Raw genomic sequence first — 16,817 nt, 5'->3', positions numbered from 1 at the left:
GGGGAGGCTGACGAGAGGACAGGCTGGAAACAGGGATTTGCTCATTTCTGGTGTCTCAGCAAAGTGCACTAACCACACCAATCTTTAAAAGCTTATTAAAATACCTCTTTCCTTGTGTATGCAAAAATTTCAAGGGAACAGCAGCAGCTTCTCCCATTAAAACTTCAATAGATACTGCCATGCATTTTTCCAAGTTTGTGTGTTTTCCAGTAATTGCACCAGGCTAGTCTAAAGGTTTTATTTACTTTAGATCCTTCATATTATTTTAGGTTTATTTTCTGAACGTGTCTGCATGAAAGGAGGAACTGGTCCTGTTCCTAGCAGCCGTTTCTGCTGTACGGAGACTTTTCATCCAGCTGGCCTTGCAGTGCGTGTGTGGGGAGGAATCTCCAAATGACATCAGTGAGACCAGAAATGGGCTTTTAACACATACAAGAGTGAAATGAATCCTTGCCCTAAACAGTTAACAGTCTTTGAGAATTTCTCCAAATGCTTATTCACAGTCAGGTTTAACGGTTTTAACGTAAACATTTCAGCTTTAACAGTTTTAACTTAATGTAAACATTTTGTCCCAAAAGGAGACAAGAGGAGACAGCACAGAGCAGGACAGCATGGAACAAACCCAGAACACTCATGGTCACCACAGCAGGGCTGCCAATGTGATACCCACGTCTGAAGGAAGCAACACTCGGCTGTAGCACTTTTATCACAAAAACAAGAGACACATATTTACAGATAATTTTTTTTGAATTACAAAACCAAAAACAAACAAACAAACAACAACAACAACAACATTCAATTTGTCAGCACTTGTTTTTGCTGACAGCACTGAGCTCTGTTTTTCCCAGTCTTCTTCACTCACCTGTGGGTAGCACCTTTCTCCTCACAGTAAGATTCACCTGCCCATTTCGGGCAGCGTTATGCATAAGGTCAATCACATATCGGTGGGTTTTGCCGGCCACTGGAATCCCATCTACATACACCAGTTCATCACCAGGATGGAGACGACCGTCTCTGTCTGCTGAGCCCATCGCAATTACTGCTCCTATGAGGATCTAGGGTGGCAAAGGAACAAAACCCTGACATACATACTCTGAACACACAGACAATGTAGCCTCCCATTTTTCCCCATGAATGCTGTAGTGATTTTCCCTTTCTGTTGAAATTTAGTTTGTGACTCAGGGCAGGTGACAAGATCTGTGTGCATCTGAAAGCTGTGTTCCTGCTCTGTGGGTGTGATTGAAGATATTCTCTTACCTTTGGTGAGGAGGTAAAATCCCAATCTAAGGATTATCTACCTGATATATTCTAATCAAGGCATTTATCTGTAAGGGGCAATGACTTTAGACAGCCTACATTTTGCAGAAAACCTATACAGATTAATTCCATGTAAAGGTCCTCTTGACTTAAAATTAATTATTCATAGATTACTCACTGGTGCACAATGTAAGCACCTGGAGTAATACACTTGAGGTCAATGGACCCCTCTACAATGACCCCTCTACATAAAGTTTGCTTTGTGACTCTTTAGTGGGGAAAAAAAGGTGCTATATCAAATGCTATTACTCATAATGAATAATTGCACAGGTAGTAACTGATTAGCAAAATGGAAAAAAGTGCAAAAATGTCAGCTTACACTGCACAGATGTTGTTTTCCCAAATTGATATTTAAATGTAATTTGTATGGGATATATAAACTAGTAAAAAATCTGTTCAGAATCTTTTAATGACTTTCTTCAATTTCTATGCACATAAATTCACATAATTTATTAGAAAAAGACATATATATTTTCCCTCTGGAATAACTGGTAGAACAGTCAAGATTGATTCAAACAAAACCTGCTTTCTTTGAAAGAATATTAAAGCATTCATGGAGCGCGTTCCAAATTTTCTTTTCTCCCATTCAGTGTTAGAGTGAGCACAGAATGATGGATATGACACGCCGTGTGACAATCCGCTTTAAATAATAAAAGATAAAAGCCATCACATACTGCTTTTCATGAAGAACTGAAAGGCTAGATGTTGTAGCCATGCAGGTGGTCTTGTTTTTTTGTGGTCTCAGCTGCAGAGTTGGAAGCCCCCCAGCAGAGTGTTTAAATGAAACTCCCCACAAGGAGTCTGAAGAATTTTCCCCATTTTCACTCCTCCTTTTGGCTCACTTTTGCTTAGAAAATGTAGCAAAGAGAGAGCAAGATACAGCATTTTCCTGCTTCCTGGTGTTTCTGGGTTCCTGTTAAGCAGTACCAGACTGAGTTCCCAGAGATATTCTTTCAGATTCGCCATTCTGTTCTTCAAACACTGAAAGAATATGCCTCAAAGCTTTGGAAAATTCTTTGTACAAAATCCAGCTACGAAATATGTATTTATGCTCCTTCACTGGAGAGTAAAAGAGCTATCCAAAGCCAAGTTTAGCCAGACCTCCACAAAGTATTTATATTTTTGCATCTCATATGAGTAAGATTTTTTCGAGTTGTCTTGGAAAGAGATGTGTGGTAGCCTTCTTTAGCTTGTGAGACTGTAGGGGCTAACTTCCTCCTTTGGGCATTTGCAGTTTCTTTATAATTTATTCTAGGCTGCCAAAGTATTGAACAATTTGTGCATCTTTAAACTTTAAAGAAACACAAAGGCTGCTCGCAGCAAGGTAGATCATCAGTATCTACTGCGAAGTGCAAAAACTCCTTCTAGTTTTGTCAAATTAAGTAATTATTGATGGTCTTTCCAATGTCCACAGTGGAATGTGATTGTGATACTCATCTCATTGATGGAATTGACTCTTGAACAAAACCGGCACAATCTAGGAAGACAGTAACAGAGCATAATCTGAAATCAAAGTCTGGATTTTATTAACTCATCTTTGTTAATCTCTGTTTTGATATTTAATTTATTTGTGACTCTTGCTAATTATTTGAATTTGTGTTTTGGTTTCATTATAACACAGTAGCTTCACAGGGACTTAGTAAAATTTAAGAAATAGACGTAAGAGGTGTAATTCATCTCACCTTGTTTTAAATGTCTGCAATGTCTAAATCCAAGCTAATCATCTGAACTCTTTCTTTGATCATTGCTAAAAACAGGAGCTCCTAATGTATGGTCTGCATTATTCTAACTCTTCGTTCTATGGATTTCTATTATGTCTTAAAAATGTCTGCTTCTTGACATTGAGCATAAAAAGAATCTAGATAATACTTCCACATTTTGGGACAGCAATTTGAAATGCCTTGATAAACACAAGTCGCTCCTTTGGAAAAGCAACTTTATGCCTAGAAATATGGAAAAATAGATTACTCCAACATCACTTTCTCCTTGTAAGGTCCAGGTAGCTGATATAACTAGAAGGAAAATATGTTACAGCCCCTTATAGTGTCAGTATAATTGATTTGAAAAACTTTATGTGGATTCTGCTTCTTTGAGAAACTTATTGCCTTACACTGAATAATCTATACTCCTTTTTAGGAACCAAACCACAAAGACAAAAGCCAGCAAAAGCTTCTTTTTGTTCTGTGTTACCTGACTGCACAGCAGGAGAGCTGAAACAAAAATTTCAAAGTGTCTCAGTTCTTGTTTCATAGGAAATGCAGGGATTTGGAGGACAGGCAGAAACTGCCTCTCCTTTTCTGGAGGTGAAAGGAATAAGAGTCTGTGGGTGGGCTGTCCATGGGGGAGCTGGGAAGCAGTAGAGGAGAGAAAACAGGTAAAAGCTCTTGTATTTTGAATACAAAATAGTTTTTTTTTTTTTTTTTTTTTAATATATATATTTATTTATTTATTTTTAAAAGTAGAGTATGTCTGTCTTCTTTACTAGGGATGAAAGTGAGCAGAGGATCAAATAGGTGGGCAACAAAGAGGGAGTGAGAGTTGAGAAGGTCAGCACTGCACTATCTAATGCTAAGGCACCTTTTTGCTTTGTAGGCTCTTCAGCCTTATGCTAGGTTCTCCTTCATTCCTGGGGGCTTTGAGACATGGTCTTTGGGGAGACCTAAATCCTGTTAGACTGATATGTCTGGGGGAAAAGTACTTTTGTATTCATGAGACCTGAAATAGGGGCAGTGACCTTGAGGCTAAGTGCAGGCCAAGAGCAATTGTTCAGTAGGACAGTGAAGCATTTTAGGAGGTGGTTCACAGAAGGCAGCATTTCAGTCCTGCTCTTCAAAAACAGCAAGGTGCTTATCTCTCCATATGGTATCCAGCTATGATTCTTTTTTGGACTTTAGACAGTAAAGCCAGGTGAGTCCTTTGCTGAAAAAAAAACAACACTAGAAAGAGTTGCTTCCTCTGTAAAAGTTCAGTGCATAATGCATATGACTGGGGGGCAAAGAACTAATTTCCAAATTCCCACTTTCCTGTGTTTTTGAGCAGAGAAATAGATACAGGTCTCTTGCATCTCAAGAAAATATTCCTAACCATCAGAGTATTAGATATTCTAAACCAGTTTTCTCTCCCTCTTTTAGGTTGAAATAATTCCATTCTATATAAATAATCATCTTCTAGATGAGGCATTTGAGCTGCACTTTTCCCCTTGAGAATGTTATAAACCTCCAAACTGCAGAGCCAATCAAACCCTCACTCCCAGTTGCTACCTAATTATCCATTTGTAATGAAAAAAGCACTGAAGAAGAGACCAAGAAAGACTTTCACAGACTACTGAGCATCCTGGTAGCCATGGGCACTTTCCTGGGAGGTGGGAAGTTCCACTAGATGCTACAGTCTAAAACAGGTAGAGATTTCCACATCTTCCATTGGTGTCAGCTATTTGCAGGATAAAATGGACTGTTTCCTCTAACTCTCAATAGATTTCCTTTTTGGTTTCATCGAGTAGACAATCTTTAGGAATGCATATTGACTGGGTTGGGTCATCCAGAAAAGAAAGGAAAAATGCTTTGTTGGAGAGTGTGAGGATGGCAGCTCAGTGGGATCAGTGGGACAAGATCCATGCCAGAAGCAAGATGCCAGAGGGACTTCAGGCATGCTGCAGGTGTAGATGATGAAAGTGCTTTGATACTGAAGTCCGTCTGTGCAGCTGCACCTTATTTAGCTTTGCAAATCCATTCCAAAATATTTAGTCTAACATAAGGTCTCTGTGTTTTAATGTGCACTTGTGAAATATCTTTTTTTTAGAATACAGTGTGTTTGTTAATTATTACAGGAGGCATCAGCAAGCTATTAATATTTATCGGTACTTTGACAGATGTTGACAATTTTAACATAGAGAAACTTCTTTGTTTCTCAGAACCACGTGTTGGTTAATGTTAATGCTTGAATGACAACTGTGTTATTCTGTATGAATCTGAACACAGAATATATACATCTATCAACTACTTATATATTTCCTTGGAAGTAGTTCACCGAAGCAACACAGGACTCAGAACATATAAGTTTTTGGGAATAAAATGTTATCAGTATCAATTTGGCATTAGTTCTCCCTAAAAAACCACAGTAACATCATCAAACTTATTCTGAAGGAGTATTAATTCTCCCTTCCCTTCCATAATTTTTGTATTTATATACATATATTTCACTATTTTGCCAAAACACACATTTCTTTTAAAAATTGTATGTATTTTTATTACTTTATTTTATTTTATTTTATTTTATTTTATTTTATTTTATTTTATTTTATTTTATTTTATTTTATTTTATTTTATTTTATTTTATTTTATTTTATATTTTTGCCTGTAATGAATCTTTGATGGTTTTACAGTCTGATATTTTAGCACTAGGATGTCTCCTTCCTGGTAGGTATACAGCTACCATTGTTATGTTGGATGCACCACATGATGTCATCTAACCTTGGAACATGCCTTACTGCTCCCTGGTGGAGCCTCCTACATTTCTTGAAATAAACTGCATCATCAATAGTATCTTTGAAATGTATGCATATACATAGACTGCCTACACTGTACATCCTTATGCATAGCCTTATGTAATTTGATTTTTAAAATCTACTGCTTAAAGTTAAAACAGTATTGGAAAGTCAGGATGAAAAGATGCTGGGCCACACCGCTGTAAAGGGTTGAGTGATACACCATATCAAACTTAATTCCTGTGATTCTAGCTTCATTGACTGTGCATCTTTCAGATGTCAACAGCCTGAGAACCCTGTCTTTGTATGGATGAACAAAAAAGCCATTTTACTTATAACCTTAACATGGTGTTCATTTGGGTTCAGCTATATAGTAATATTTTTCTGACCTTTACACAGATTTTAGCGTTCTAACAAATCATGAAAAAATTACTCACAGGCTGTCCAGGCTCATCTCCTCCAAGGATCCTGAAGCCAAAACCAGACTCCATTCTCCGAAGGTGAACATCCAACTCCTTGTAATCAGGACCTGGTGTAAAGGGAAATCTCACTGAGCAAAGCATTTTGGTTTTGCCTCGAGAATTTGCACCATCTTCCCATCTCCACCCCCCTGTCCCCCCCCCCCCCTCCTTGTGTTCATTGCACATGACTAATGGCAGCCTGGTTAGAGCTGGTGGAAACAAATGGGACACAATGCGTTTTACACAGACAAGGAGGAGACACTTGAAAATGCAGGTGTCTTGGAAGATGATTATGTTCAGTAAAATAAACTAAACCCAAGCTACTACACATTCACAGGCGAACAGTACTGCAAAAGTCTTTCCAAAATAGAGGTTATAGAGGTGCCTTCTTCCTAAGACTGACTGCATAATATTTTTCTGTTCAGCCACCTCTGGCATTTAATCTGTGTTTTCCTTGCAGTTTGTTAAAACCTAAAGAAAATAAACTGAAATGGGAGATAAAGATACATAGAAAAAGTATCAGTCCAACTTACAAAAGATGAATAATCATTACAGGCCATTTTAGTTCCACGCACATATAAAACAGTATGTCTTTTTTATGTAATGTAGCTTTTAAGTATTCCACTTTCAGGTAATACCCTCAATAAAGAGTTTTCACAAAAGCTATCATTATAAGCCTCTGAGTCTTAAGGTTTAAACTGAAAGCTAACATCATTAACTTGAACTCCTTAATGCTACTCAATTAAGGTCTCAGCAGCTTTATGAATCATTAAAATTGTGCTTCCATATGACTGCATAATGTGCCTATAAACATATATTCTGTCCTGGAACATCTGAGTTCAGGAAAGTAGAATTTTTTAAACCTTTGTTTCATATAAAAGAATCTTTAGCTTCATTTGAAAGAGCTCCTTGTTTTGGGTTTTGATGCACTCAAAGAGCAAAAGAGAAATTTAAAGTAAAATTTTGAATAGTATAAAATGGAATAGTAAGCAGTTAAAGTAGTGGGAAATTGTTTTGAGTATTGCTTTGTTTGAAATACTTTGGGCTCATCAGCTAAAGTAGGACAGTTATGAACAAGAGTGGTCTTTTGTACAAATTGCACTCCAGTCTGTAAGTTGTCACACATTTAGGTGCACATTTAGACATTGTTGCCAACCCCAAAAGACAGAAAGGGATGGGAGGTGTATTTCTGTAAACTGTTTCTAAAGTCTCCAGTCATGTCTTGTTTCCTCAGGAGGGGAGAGACTACAGATGGTTGAAATACCATGCTTTGGCCACTCTCATTTATAGATCCCCCGACAGCATCCATCAGTGAACACCTCAAAAACTGCTGAGTTGGGCAGAACCCAGATCCAGTCTGGAAATAGAACTGTTTTAGTCTTGTCAGGTCATGCAAAAGCAGAGATGCAGAACTACATGCAGTGGCTCTATACTATGATCATGCCATAAAAATCCTCTCTAGACAGCAGCATGGTGCATTGTTGCGGCAAGGTGTATTGGTATGAGTGAGACAATCTGTCCCAAATGTTTTGGTTGGTAAAATGAAAGCATTACCTTTCCCTACAAACTTGCTTTTCACATACTTAGAAGAGAATACCAAAAAGATTCTAACAGCTTAGTGTTCTTTTTTTTTTTTTCCAATTCATTTGATGTGTCTAAACAGTGAATAAAAGAACACATGAAGTTTGTACAAGTACAGTATGTTAAACTAATGCAAATTTTGTTTAAAAGTCATGAGAGGCAAAGGAATTTTAGGATTAAAGTAATACTCTGCCCTTACTTGATTTGCTGTGCTGAAGTGTTACAAGGCTGCAGCTTAGTACTAGGGAGAGGATCTTGCAGATAGACACAGTAGGAACAACTTTTATGGCTAAATCTAACAGTCAAAGACACCGTTTCCAGTGGTTTAACACAAATCAAGCAGTACTTTTTTTTTTTTTTTTTTTTTCCCCCCACACCTGAATGGATATGCAGTTGGGAATATATTAAGAAACATTAAGAAAGTATAAGAATGTCTGATTGTGAAGAATACACACTTTACCACGCTGAAACGAAGAATCCACTCAAACACATACATTTACAAAGCTGATCCAAACCAATGCTAGCACCAGATTCCAAAATAAGACGTATAAAGTTTTTAAAATGATGCTGTTTTTCTACCTGTTTAGAATGGACTAAGTGCTAGGCTGACCCTAAAGAGGCATGTGGGCATACATTTCTTTTCTATGAGCTCTAACACAGTTTGTGATTGACTATGGCCATCACCCTTTCTCAGAAGAGCCGTTGCTTCCAAAAAGGTGGAAAGTCTATAGAACACCTTCTCTGCCAACAGTTCCCAGTCCATTGATAGCTGCCTTTAAAAATTATGTTTTCTGTACCACCATGCAATTGAAACATGGGACTAGGGCCATCTAGTCCAGCTAGATTCCCTGTTATGCAGACTTCTGAAGCAAACAACACACAGACCTTACCAGGAAGCACATAAGCAAAGAAGACACTGCACACCTATGCCAGTTTATGGCTTTTGTTGCTAGGTCACCTGCCTCATCCAGTATTTTTACTGATGGATTTTACTAGCTTTTTCACTGTAATATATTATTATCTCCATAAACTGACTAATGTACTCAAGAACATTTCCTCCACTGGTTGTTTGAGCTCTCATGCTTGGTGTGACGACATGACTCTCCTGGCTGCACTGACCAGCTCTCCACTGGTCTGGAGACAGCTACACAATAGATACCTGAGGTTATGTGTCTGAGTGGGGACCTGATTCCCACCCTTCGTTTTTGTGCTTAGGTCATTAATGAAACACAGAAGACTTATTTCAAGGCTCACCACTAATATTATTCCTCCAATCTAGAAAATATTCTTCTAGTATAATTACTAGAACAATGGCTTTCTAGCTATTCCTTTTTATATTCTACGTCTTAAGTACTGTCTTCTCCAGGCTAATGTGGAGTACATCAATTATAACTGACATATAGTAAAATAAACATTTGTTGAATTCTAAATTTATTAAACACGCATCACTTGTTTGGGCAAAAAATCATTTACCAGCTTATTCTGACACAACCAGCCTTTTGCCAAATCCTTTTCATTAGGTCTCAATTTATCTCCATACTGGTAGATAGGTATTGTTTAATTGAAAATATACTCTAAAGACTTGATGATGAGATCCCCTTTTTCATTTTTTCTAAAGCTAGGTAAGTCAGTTGCTACTACACATTCTTATTACAGGAGCCCATGCTTGTTAGATTTACTAAAAATCCCTACTATAATGTGCCAGCAGTTTCAATATTCCTAAGTGTACATTGATCAAGTACTCTTACCTAGGTAAGTGATTGCATTTCATCTGATATTTCTTCAGTGCTTACTTTTCTATGATTCTGGTTCTTTTTCTCATCGCAAAGGATTGTTAGATAAACTAAATTTTATCTGTTCTTGCTGGAGCAGATTTTCAATTGATCATACTCACAAAGAAAATTACCTATACTTACAGTAAAATGACACTCCTGTGCCTTGTAATATACAACAAACTGTTGGTTAATATGAATTCATTATGGAAAATAGGCCTTTTTTTTTTTCCCCTTGGTAAGCTAGATTGGAACCTTGTGGATCATGCCAAGTAAGAAGCAATGAGCAGGTCTGCAGGCACAGGAGTCAAACCAAGGCTGAATTAGTATAGCTTTTTACACAGCTAGTCAATTCTAGCCAATGTAATTCACCTGAATTTCCCATCTCCTATCAGTTTCACTGAAAACAGAGTTTCAACTTAAAGTCAGTATTTCTGATTTCATAATACAGGTATCGTGCAAGAATGACAATGCTCCCTGTTATCCCTTACTTTTCTGCATGTGTATATTGGAAAAAGAACTTTTTGTTTCCTTGTTAGTAACTTCATTGCTTTTTTTATAGTTATAGCATTTTGTTTACTTTGTGTGTGTGTGTGCAAAAGAAAATTTTCTTAGAGCCATTTAGTCTATAAAAGACAAAACCAAATCAGTTTGCTAGGTTATAAAACCAGCTGGCTCCCCGTGAATTCAAGAGTGACATTGGGCAAGCTGTGATATGATCATTGCTGCACAGTCAGGATGTTAAAGAGCATTGGGAAATTCTGCTTTTTGGTTCCTGGAAGACAGGGAATTTGCTTAAAATGTAAAGGCACTAGAATAGATTGCTACTGAACAATAGTGAGTTCTCAAAGGTGCAGATGTGATTATGAACACTCAGCTACATTTCTATACTGTATTCATCTGAATTCCAAGGTGAGTTACACCATGTACATGCAATTGTTTCTTAAAGGTATGTAGAGAAAATATATTCTTGAAGATGATTAATTCATTTTCTGTGTGAGTCAAGTCACACAAGTTCCAAGTGATTTTTATAGCTATAAAGCTGGTATTTGGAGTGATGCTTTTAGTGTTGAGAATGACTATTTATTTATTTATTTTTATTTTTTATTAAATCTCATCCATATTGCAATTAAAAGAAACATGAAGAGCTTTACTGTAATAATCTTACAGTCTTTCTGGTTGTACTCGACTTTCATTTTAAATGTCATACATTTCATCTTATTTATAAAGAGGAAAAGCTAGTAAATAAAGACTCCACTATAAAGATCATCCAAGTAAAAAATAAAAAATTATTCTAACCTACTCATCCTATAAACTCTGAAGGGTTTAAAAAAACAGCATAAAATCATATTTAATTTAGGAGCCTTGTTCAAGCTGTGTAAGACTAGAAAAGATTTTAATGGGATTTTAATGATTTTAATGTCAAAGCAACCTTTGTATGGGATGCCTTGTTTTAACTGTTCACTTAAGATCAGATCAGGAAATGACATATTACTATTTTTTAAACAGATTCATTGCCACTTTACAGGACAGATGTTGATTCATATACCACTAAAAGCTTTTATTTTTGAAAGCATTTGCTTTTAGTTTTTATTTCAGAACAAGATATATGTATGGGAGCAAGGAATGTCTGGGTCTGCGTAATGCATCAGTTCTGTTCTTTTGCAAATGAAGATGGATTTTTTTTCTTTTGTGTGTGCAAAATAATGCTTAGCTAAGTCTTCAGCATGAACTATGGAGAAATATTCTTATGTTATAAAGTGTACACTGACATATGAAAGCAGATGTAAAACATTGTAAAACATACACAAAGACTGGTGGAAGAAAAAGAAAAATACTTTTCCTTGCTCGAAATATAAACCTATTGTAAAAAAAAAAAAAAAAAAAGAGAGAGAGAGAAAAAAAAGAAAAAAGAAAAAAAAGATTTAGAGTTAACATTCTATAACCCTGCAAAGCTCATACAAAAATAAAATGGTGACTTGGCAGCCATGACTGCCCGTATTCTAGAGAAGTGATTAAAGAAAGAAGAATTACTAAAACAGAAAATGAAGGACAATTAGTTTACAGGACAATGAAGGCTGAAGAATACTTGCCAGAGGAATCCACTCGAAAACCAGTCCTGGGCAGCACTTGTTCTGAATAGGAAAATGGGGAATCAAAGTTGAAATAAATTTCTCAATTTATTTAAAGATGCAGCATCACTTTCTCTGCTGTGTTTTGAATTACCAAAGGGTAATTTCCACTTCCTGTTGCACATATTTTTTTCTCTTCCCCCCCTTCCTGACTTCCTAAGCAGTGTATGTACATATTCCTGCTAGATGTAGACCTCCCCGTCCATTTCTATGCAGAGTAAAAGGGATAAAAAGATGGTAACGTTCCTTTAACAGAACATTGCTTATGATGAAGAAAAATTATTAATGCATTCTAAATTATGGACAATAGTGACAATATTTGTGCTTATTCAAGCACAGCAATAAAAGGAAAAGTTTAATGACTGTGTTTAGATGACTTGACCACTGCTTTTATTTAATTAAACTGCAAACATATACAGATACTTTACTGGTATTAGAGGTGTCAGGAACAAATCTATAGCTGAATTCCATTACACTTCTTTTGCTGATTTTTAAGTGCTGTAACTAAGAGCTTGTTTTATGATCCCTACAGCATCCAGAGTTGCAAAACATCCCAGACAAAAAGTAGGCATTGGCCTACTGACAGTAAATAGGTAAATAAAGCACTAGTATGTTCACATGAATCTAAACCAAAATATAATTTCCAGTCATATTTCATGTATAAAGTAATGAATAAGGTAAGATCTGTAACATCAGCATCTGTAGGACAAGGATTCAACAGCTGAGTGAATTTTATCTTCCTGAGACAGAAGATAGGACTAAGTAGATCATTCCAGATAGAAAGAGACCAGAGCATGCACTGGAGGGCAGCACTTTTAGCTGAGCCTTTGGATGTAGAGAGGGAGATGAGAAGACACTATGTCTTTTATGAACAACTCTTTATCACCTTGGCAGAATTTGGACTAACGATACCTGCCTGGTGCATTTCTTCATAAAGGTAGCATGGACTGCAGTGATAGCAACTGAGTAATTCATAGTTCACTTGAGTCAATACTGAATAAATGAAAAGACATTTCCCCCAAAATGAAGATGGAGGCTACTGAATGTCTTATGATTTTTTTTATTATTATTATTATTATTATTAATTATTTTTAGTTAGAGTTTCTACCATGCCATGATCTGCTCAAAATCACAAGACTGATATCCAGCCTACCTAAAATCTAAAATATGGTCTAAATACGGTCTAGGTACTCGAGTGCAGTACCTAGCAGTGGCTTCCAAGAGAAGATGAAGTTGCATCTAGTCCTCAGCTAGGCAGAATGCACATCATCTGTGCATATCCTGGCACCTTGTATTTGCCTAGAACAAACTGAACTGATAATTTTACCAAACGCTGACAGACTCTAGCAAGATCATTTTTATAAAAAGCTCTGAAGTACGTTTTATAGGAAGCTACCCGTTATGTATGGCAATTTGAAACTTTCAATTTCCCTACTATTAAATTCATTTTGGCATTTTCTAAAGTTTGACTGCATTAATCTCCCTGTATCCACCTCTCAGGAAATGTGGCAGCAGAAGGCATATTTGGAGAGTCCAGGATAAAGAGATCAGACTGCCCACTACCACTTCTGCCATGAACAGACCTTCAAAGTGCAGACAGAGGAAGAGTGTAGAGGATTCACTGGTATGAAAAGAGCATCCGAAGTGCCCTCCCTCTCTGTATCCTATATCTTTGACTTCTCCAAAAGTAAAGCAGTAAAGAGAAGAATTAATTATTTTTTGATAATAAGTCTCAAGAAATCACTATCAAGGCATCTGTACTGCCTGATTTTTTTCCTTTTTTTTTTTTTTTTTTTTTGGTGGTTTTCATAGATGTTATCTCAATAGAATAAAAAAATCACAAAACTCTAGATAATTATCCATTTACCCAGCATCTGTGCAGGCTGAAACAGAAATCAAAACATTGCTGCAAGGAGTCTCCTATCTCTAGGTGATCCAGTTTTGGTAACTTCAGTTATTTCTGTGGCTAGCAGAAACCTCTGGTAGCATCCTACACACAGACGACATCTTTCCCAGTACAGATAAGTCTTTTCCTTTCTTCTGTCTTTCACAATGGCAACTGAATAGATGTGGGCTGCAGAGACCTTCATGCTGTTGCATGGAAAAGGTTGTACTTGGAAGGGCAAAAGTGGAGATGGTTCATTTGGGAGCAACTGTTTCAGCACCAGCAGCAGTTCCTCCAAATGCTATTTCACTGGTGATACTTCCCATGTTGGGTTAGATGACAATGCAAGAGGAAGCTCTGGATTGTGAAGCTATTTGCTGCTCGTACAATTATCTCCTGCTCTATCTGGTCAAAGACCAGATCCAGCCCATCTGCTCCCTGTTGGATCCACATGCTTTAACCTGTTCTTGAAAATTTCTGTTTACTGTGGCTCTCTAGGAAATCTCAGTCAGTATTTATAAAATACTCTTACATCTCGAGATTTTTATCTAATCTTTATCAAATCTACCTTGCTGCAGTTTTATCCCATTACTTCTTGACTGTGTAGACAAGCAGAACTTTTTTTTTTTTTTTTTTTTTTTTTTTTTTTTTTTTGCGGGGGGGTGTGCACAAATCCAGTTCTCTCAATAAATTGGATAAAATAAAATGAAGATCTTATCTGGGCTCAAACAGTAACTACTATGCCAATGATCTGTGAGATACCCTCTCTGTAACTGTTAAATAAGGAGAGAATTCATAATAAATAGGATGAGAGGCTGGCTTCTTGGTTTGTTCAATTCTAGTTTCCTTTCTTTAAGTAAAGCGCTTGATAGCTGTTTCCATCCTCTTTATTGTTGGTTACCTCTCCTGAACCAAATATCCCATATTCTTGTTATCCATCTGTTTGCAGGATGAGAAAACAAGGTTGCTAACTTGATAAGGTCTTGGCTAGGAAGGAAGATTTATAGTGCCTTTTATTGGACCAGCTGTTATACAGGGAAAAAAACAACGTGGTATTCGACTCAGGGTTCCCTCTGTCAGAAGTCTTTTCAGGGCTTCTTGGAACTTATTTCTAAACATTGTAATATAAAGAGAAATTTCTAGGAATTTCTAGACACTCAGAAGCAAGGAACAAAACAAACATAATATGAGCTTTCCTTACAACTAACTCCAAGTCATGAATACAGTTATATCATGAATTCTTACATTTCTTTGGGGGAACACAGATTACACACTGCTTCTTTGCAAAGATTTTCACACACATAAAATGTGTAGATATCCATATTTCTATCTGATCTCAGAGAAAACTCACATTTACCAGCCTACTTTCTGGGAATCTGTTAAAAGACTTATTTTATTTATAAGTATTTATTTTTTAAATAATGCAGTCAGATGCAACATGTGATGTGTGTTAGCATTTGCTGGCTGTAATCTCATCAAGCATGTCCGTCAGATCATTACCTGTGTTCTGATCATTAGCAAAATGAAAGAAGAAGAACCGGGGAATGGCTCTTTTGCTTAGTGGATGCAGCTGAAATACTCCTGAAGTTGCAAACTATGAAAATAAGGGCAGAGTTTAAACAAGTCTGTTTCAGTAAAGATAGGCATCTAAATAAGAACATTTGACAGTACAGTTTAGGGAAGTCACTTCTCATCTTTCTAACCAGTAATCAGTTCAATGTGTCAATAAAATAAAATAAATAATAATAATAATAATAATAAAAACCCCTTTTTTGATAGTAACTGTATTAAAAAACCGAAATATGAAATAGAAGAGGAATTGTTCCTTATGGGGAGAGCACCCTGAAAAATCCATGGGGGTGTAAGTGACATCCTAGTGTTTGAAAATAAATGAAAAATACCTACACTATGCTTCTTTAAATAACCTAGCTGACTCCTGTTATTGTGTTTGCTGGTGAAAAAAGTTTGGGAAGAAAAAGTGAATGGGAGAATTCTGATGGATAGGGACTAACTAGTTTCGTGATTACTGCATTGTGAATACAACTGTGTAGATCTAAATCTAAACTGGATTTCATGATGTCTTCAAGAGCTGAGGAATGTGAAGCTCTGATCTTTAACAGCTGGGGAGAAAGGCAGAAGGTTTTCCTGTTGATTTTACTGAGTCACCTGTCAAGCTCCTATCACCTATGAACAGAGCCGATGCATGGGCACAGACTGCCTGTCTCTTCTGTCGGATCATTTCCTCCTCAAGCTTGATAATGGAGCTATATCAGAATATGAAACCACATTTGCTATGTTAATCATCTTTGTACTCCTCCTCCCAGGAAGAACTTCATTAGCTCAGTCTGCTGAAGGTGTATGATTCTGGCTTGGGAATCATAGACTGACATATAACAGAAATAAATTTGAACTATGGGGACTACTATGGGAGCTCAAAGGCTCTTACTATATATCAAAATTTCCATATCAGGTAAATCAAAAGGTAGGCTTACTGCCAGAAGATAGGATAGTAAAAAACCTGCAGATCTGGCTTTATGATTAGTTTAAAATAAATTACACTCTATAAAAACATTTTAAGAAGTCATAGTTTTGAAAAAAAAAATTTGCAAAATGTTTATGAAAGTAAATAAACAATAAACAAGAGCTGGGACACAATCATGTCTGAACTGAACTGAAAATGATGTTTCAGCATCTCAGTCCTACCCATGAGAGAATTTTACACATTAACAGGATGAATATGATCATGTAACAATGTCCTCAACAAACATGGCAAGGAGTTGTTTGAAAGTGTCCACAGGCAATGCTGTTCCTGTTGCTCTCATGCCATGCTCAGCAGGAGATGATAACCTGTGACCAATTCTCCAATGCTTTCAAGTCAGTTTTCTTACTTAGATTATTACTTTGACATCTTAAGTACACCCTGTCACTTTGCAGATGAAAATCTATTTGTATACCTCTTAGTAAAATGCAAATTGCTTGAGAGAAAGGAATACTGCATCTTTAATACTACAATCGGTTGTAAAACTGACACTTCATATTAGCATAGGTCATTTGGGACCTGCTTTACAATCCAGCAATCAAAATCACTTTACATCCACAGTACTGCGATGATGATCTTCTTATAATTCCATTTGAAAATGTTTTAGGTTTCACTGTCAGTTCTTATAAGCAGAAAATCCATTTTGT

At 36.6% G+C, this 16,817-nt stretch overlaps 1 protein-coding gene across 17 annotated transcripts in view; it reads right to left on the bottom strand.

The window, feature by feature from the left end:
• Window positions 1-16,817, bottom strand: part of MAGI2 (membrane associated guanylate kinase, WW and PDZ domain containing 2) — a 757,092-nt gene that overhangs the window by 65,910 nt on the left and 674,365 nt on the right. For 10 of the 17 annotated variants that reach the window (XM_072029149.1, XM_072029184.1, XM_072029077.1 and 7 more), the window contains 3 exons: window positions 6,238-6,329; window positions 863-1,055; window positions 623-700 (listed from right to left, as the gene is read on the bottom strand). In XM_072029149.1, coding sequence (XP_071885250.1) covers window positions 623-700; window positions 863-1,055; window positions 6,238-6,329 — 363 coding nt within the window. Of the gene's footprint in view, window positions 1-622; window positions 701-862; window positions 1,056-6,237; window positions 6,330-11,707; window positions 11,750-16,817 lie in introns of all 17 variants that reach the window. The other 7 variants (XM_072029125.1, XM_072028830.1, XM_072029200.1 and 4 more) reach the window with 2 other exon arrangements.

This window comes from Anas platyrhynchos, chromosome 1 (assembly GCF_047663525.1).
Source record: "Anas platyrhynchos isolate ZD024472 breed Pekin duck chromosome 1, IASCAAS_PekinDuck_T2T, whole genome shotgun sequence".
NCBI classification, from domain to species: domain Eukaryota; kingdom Metazoa; phylum Chordata; class Aves; order Anseriformes; family Anatidae; genus Anas; species Anas platyrhynchos.
The sequence above is the reverse complement of the archived record's forward strand: the minus strand, read 5'-3'. Positions and strand labels throughout refer to the sequence as shown.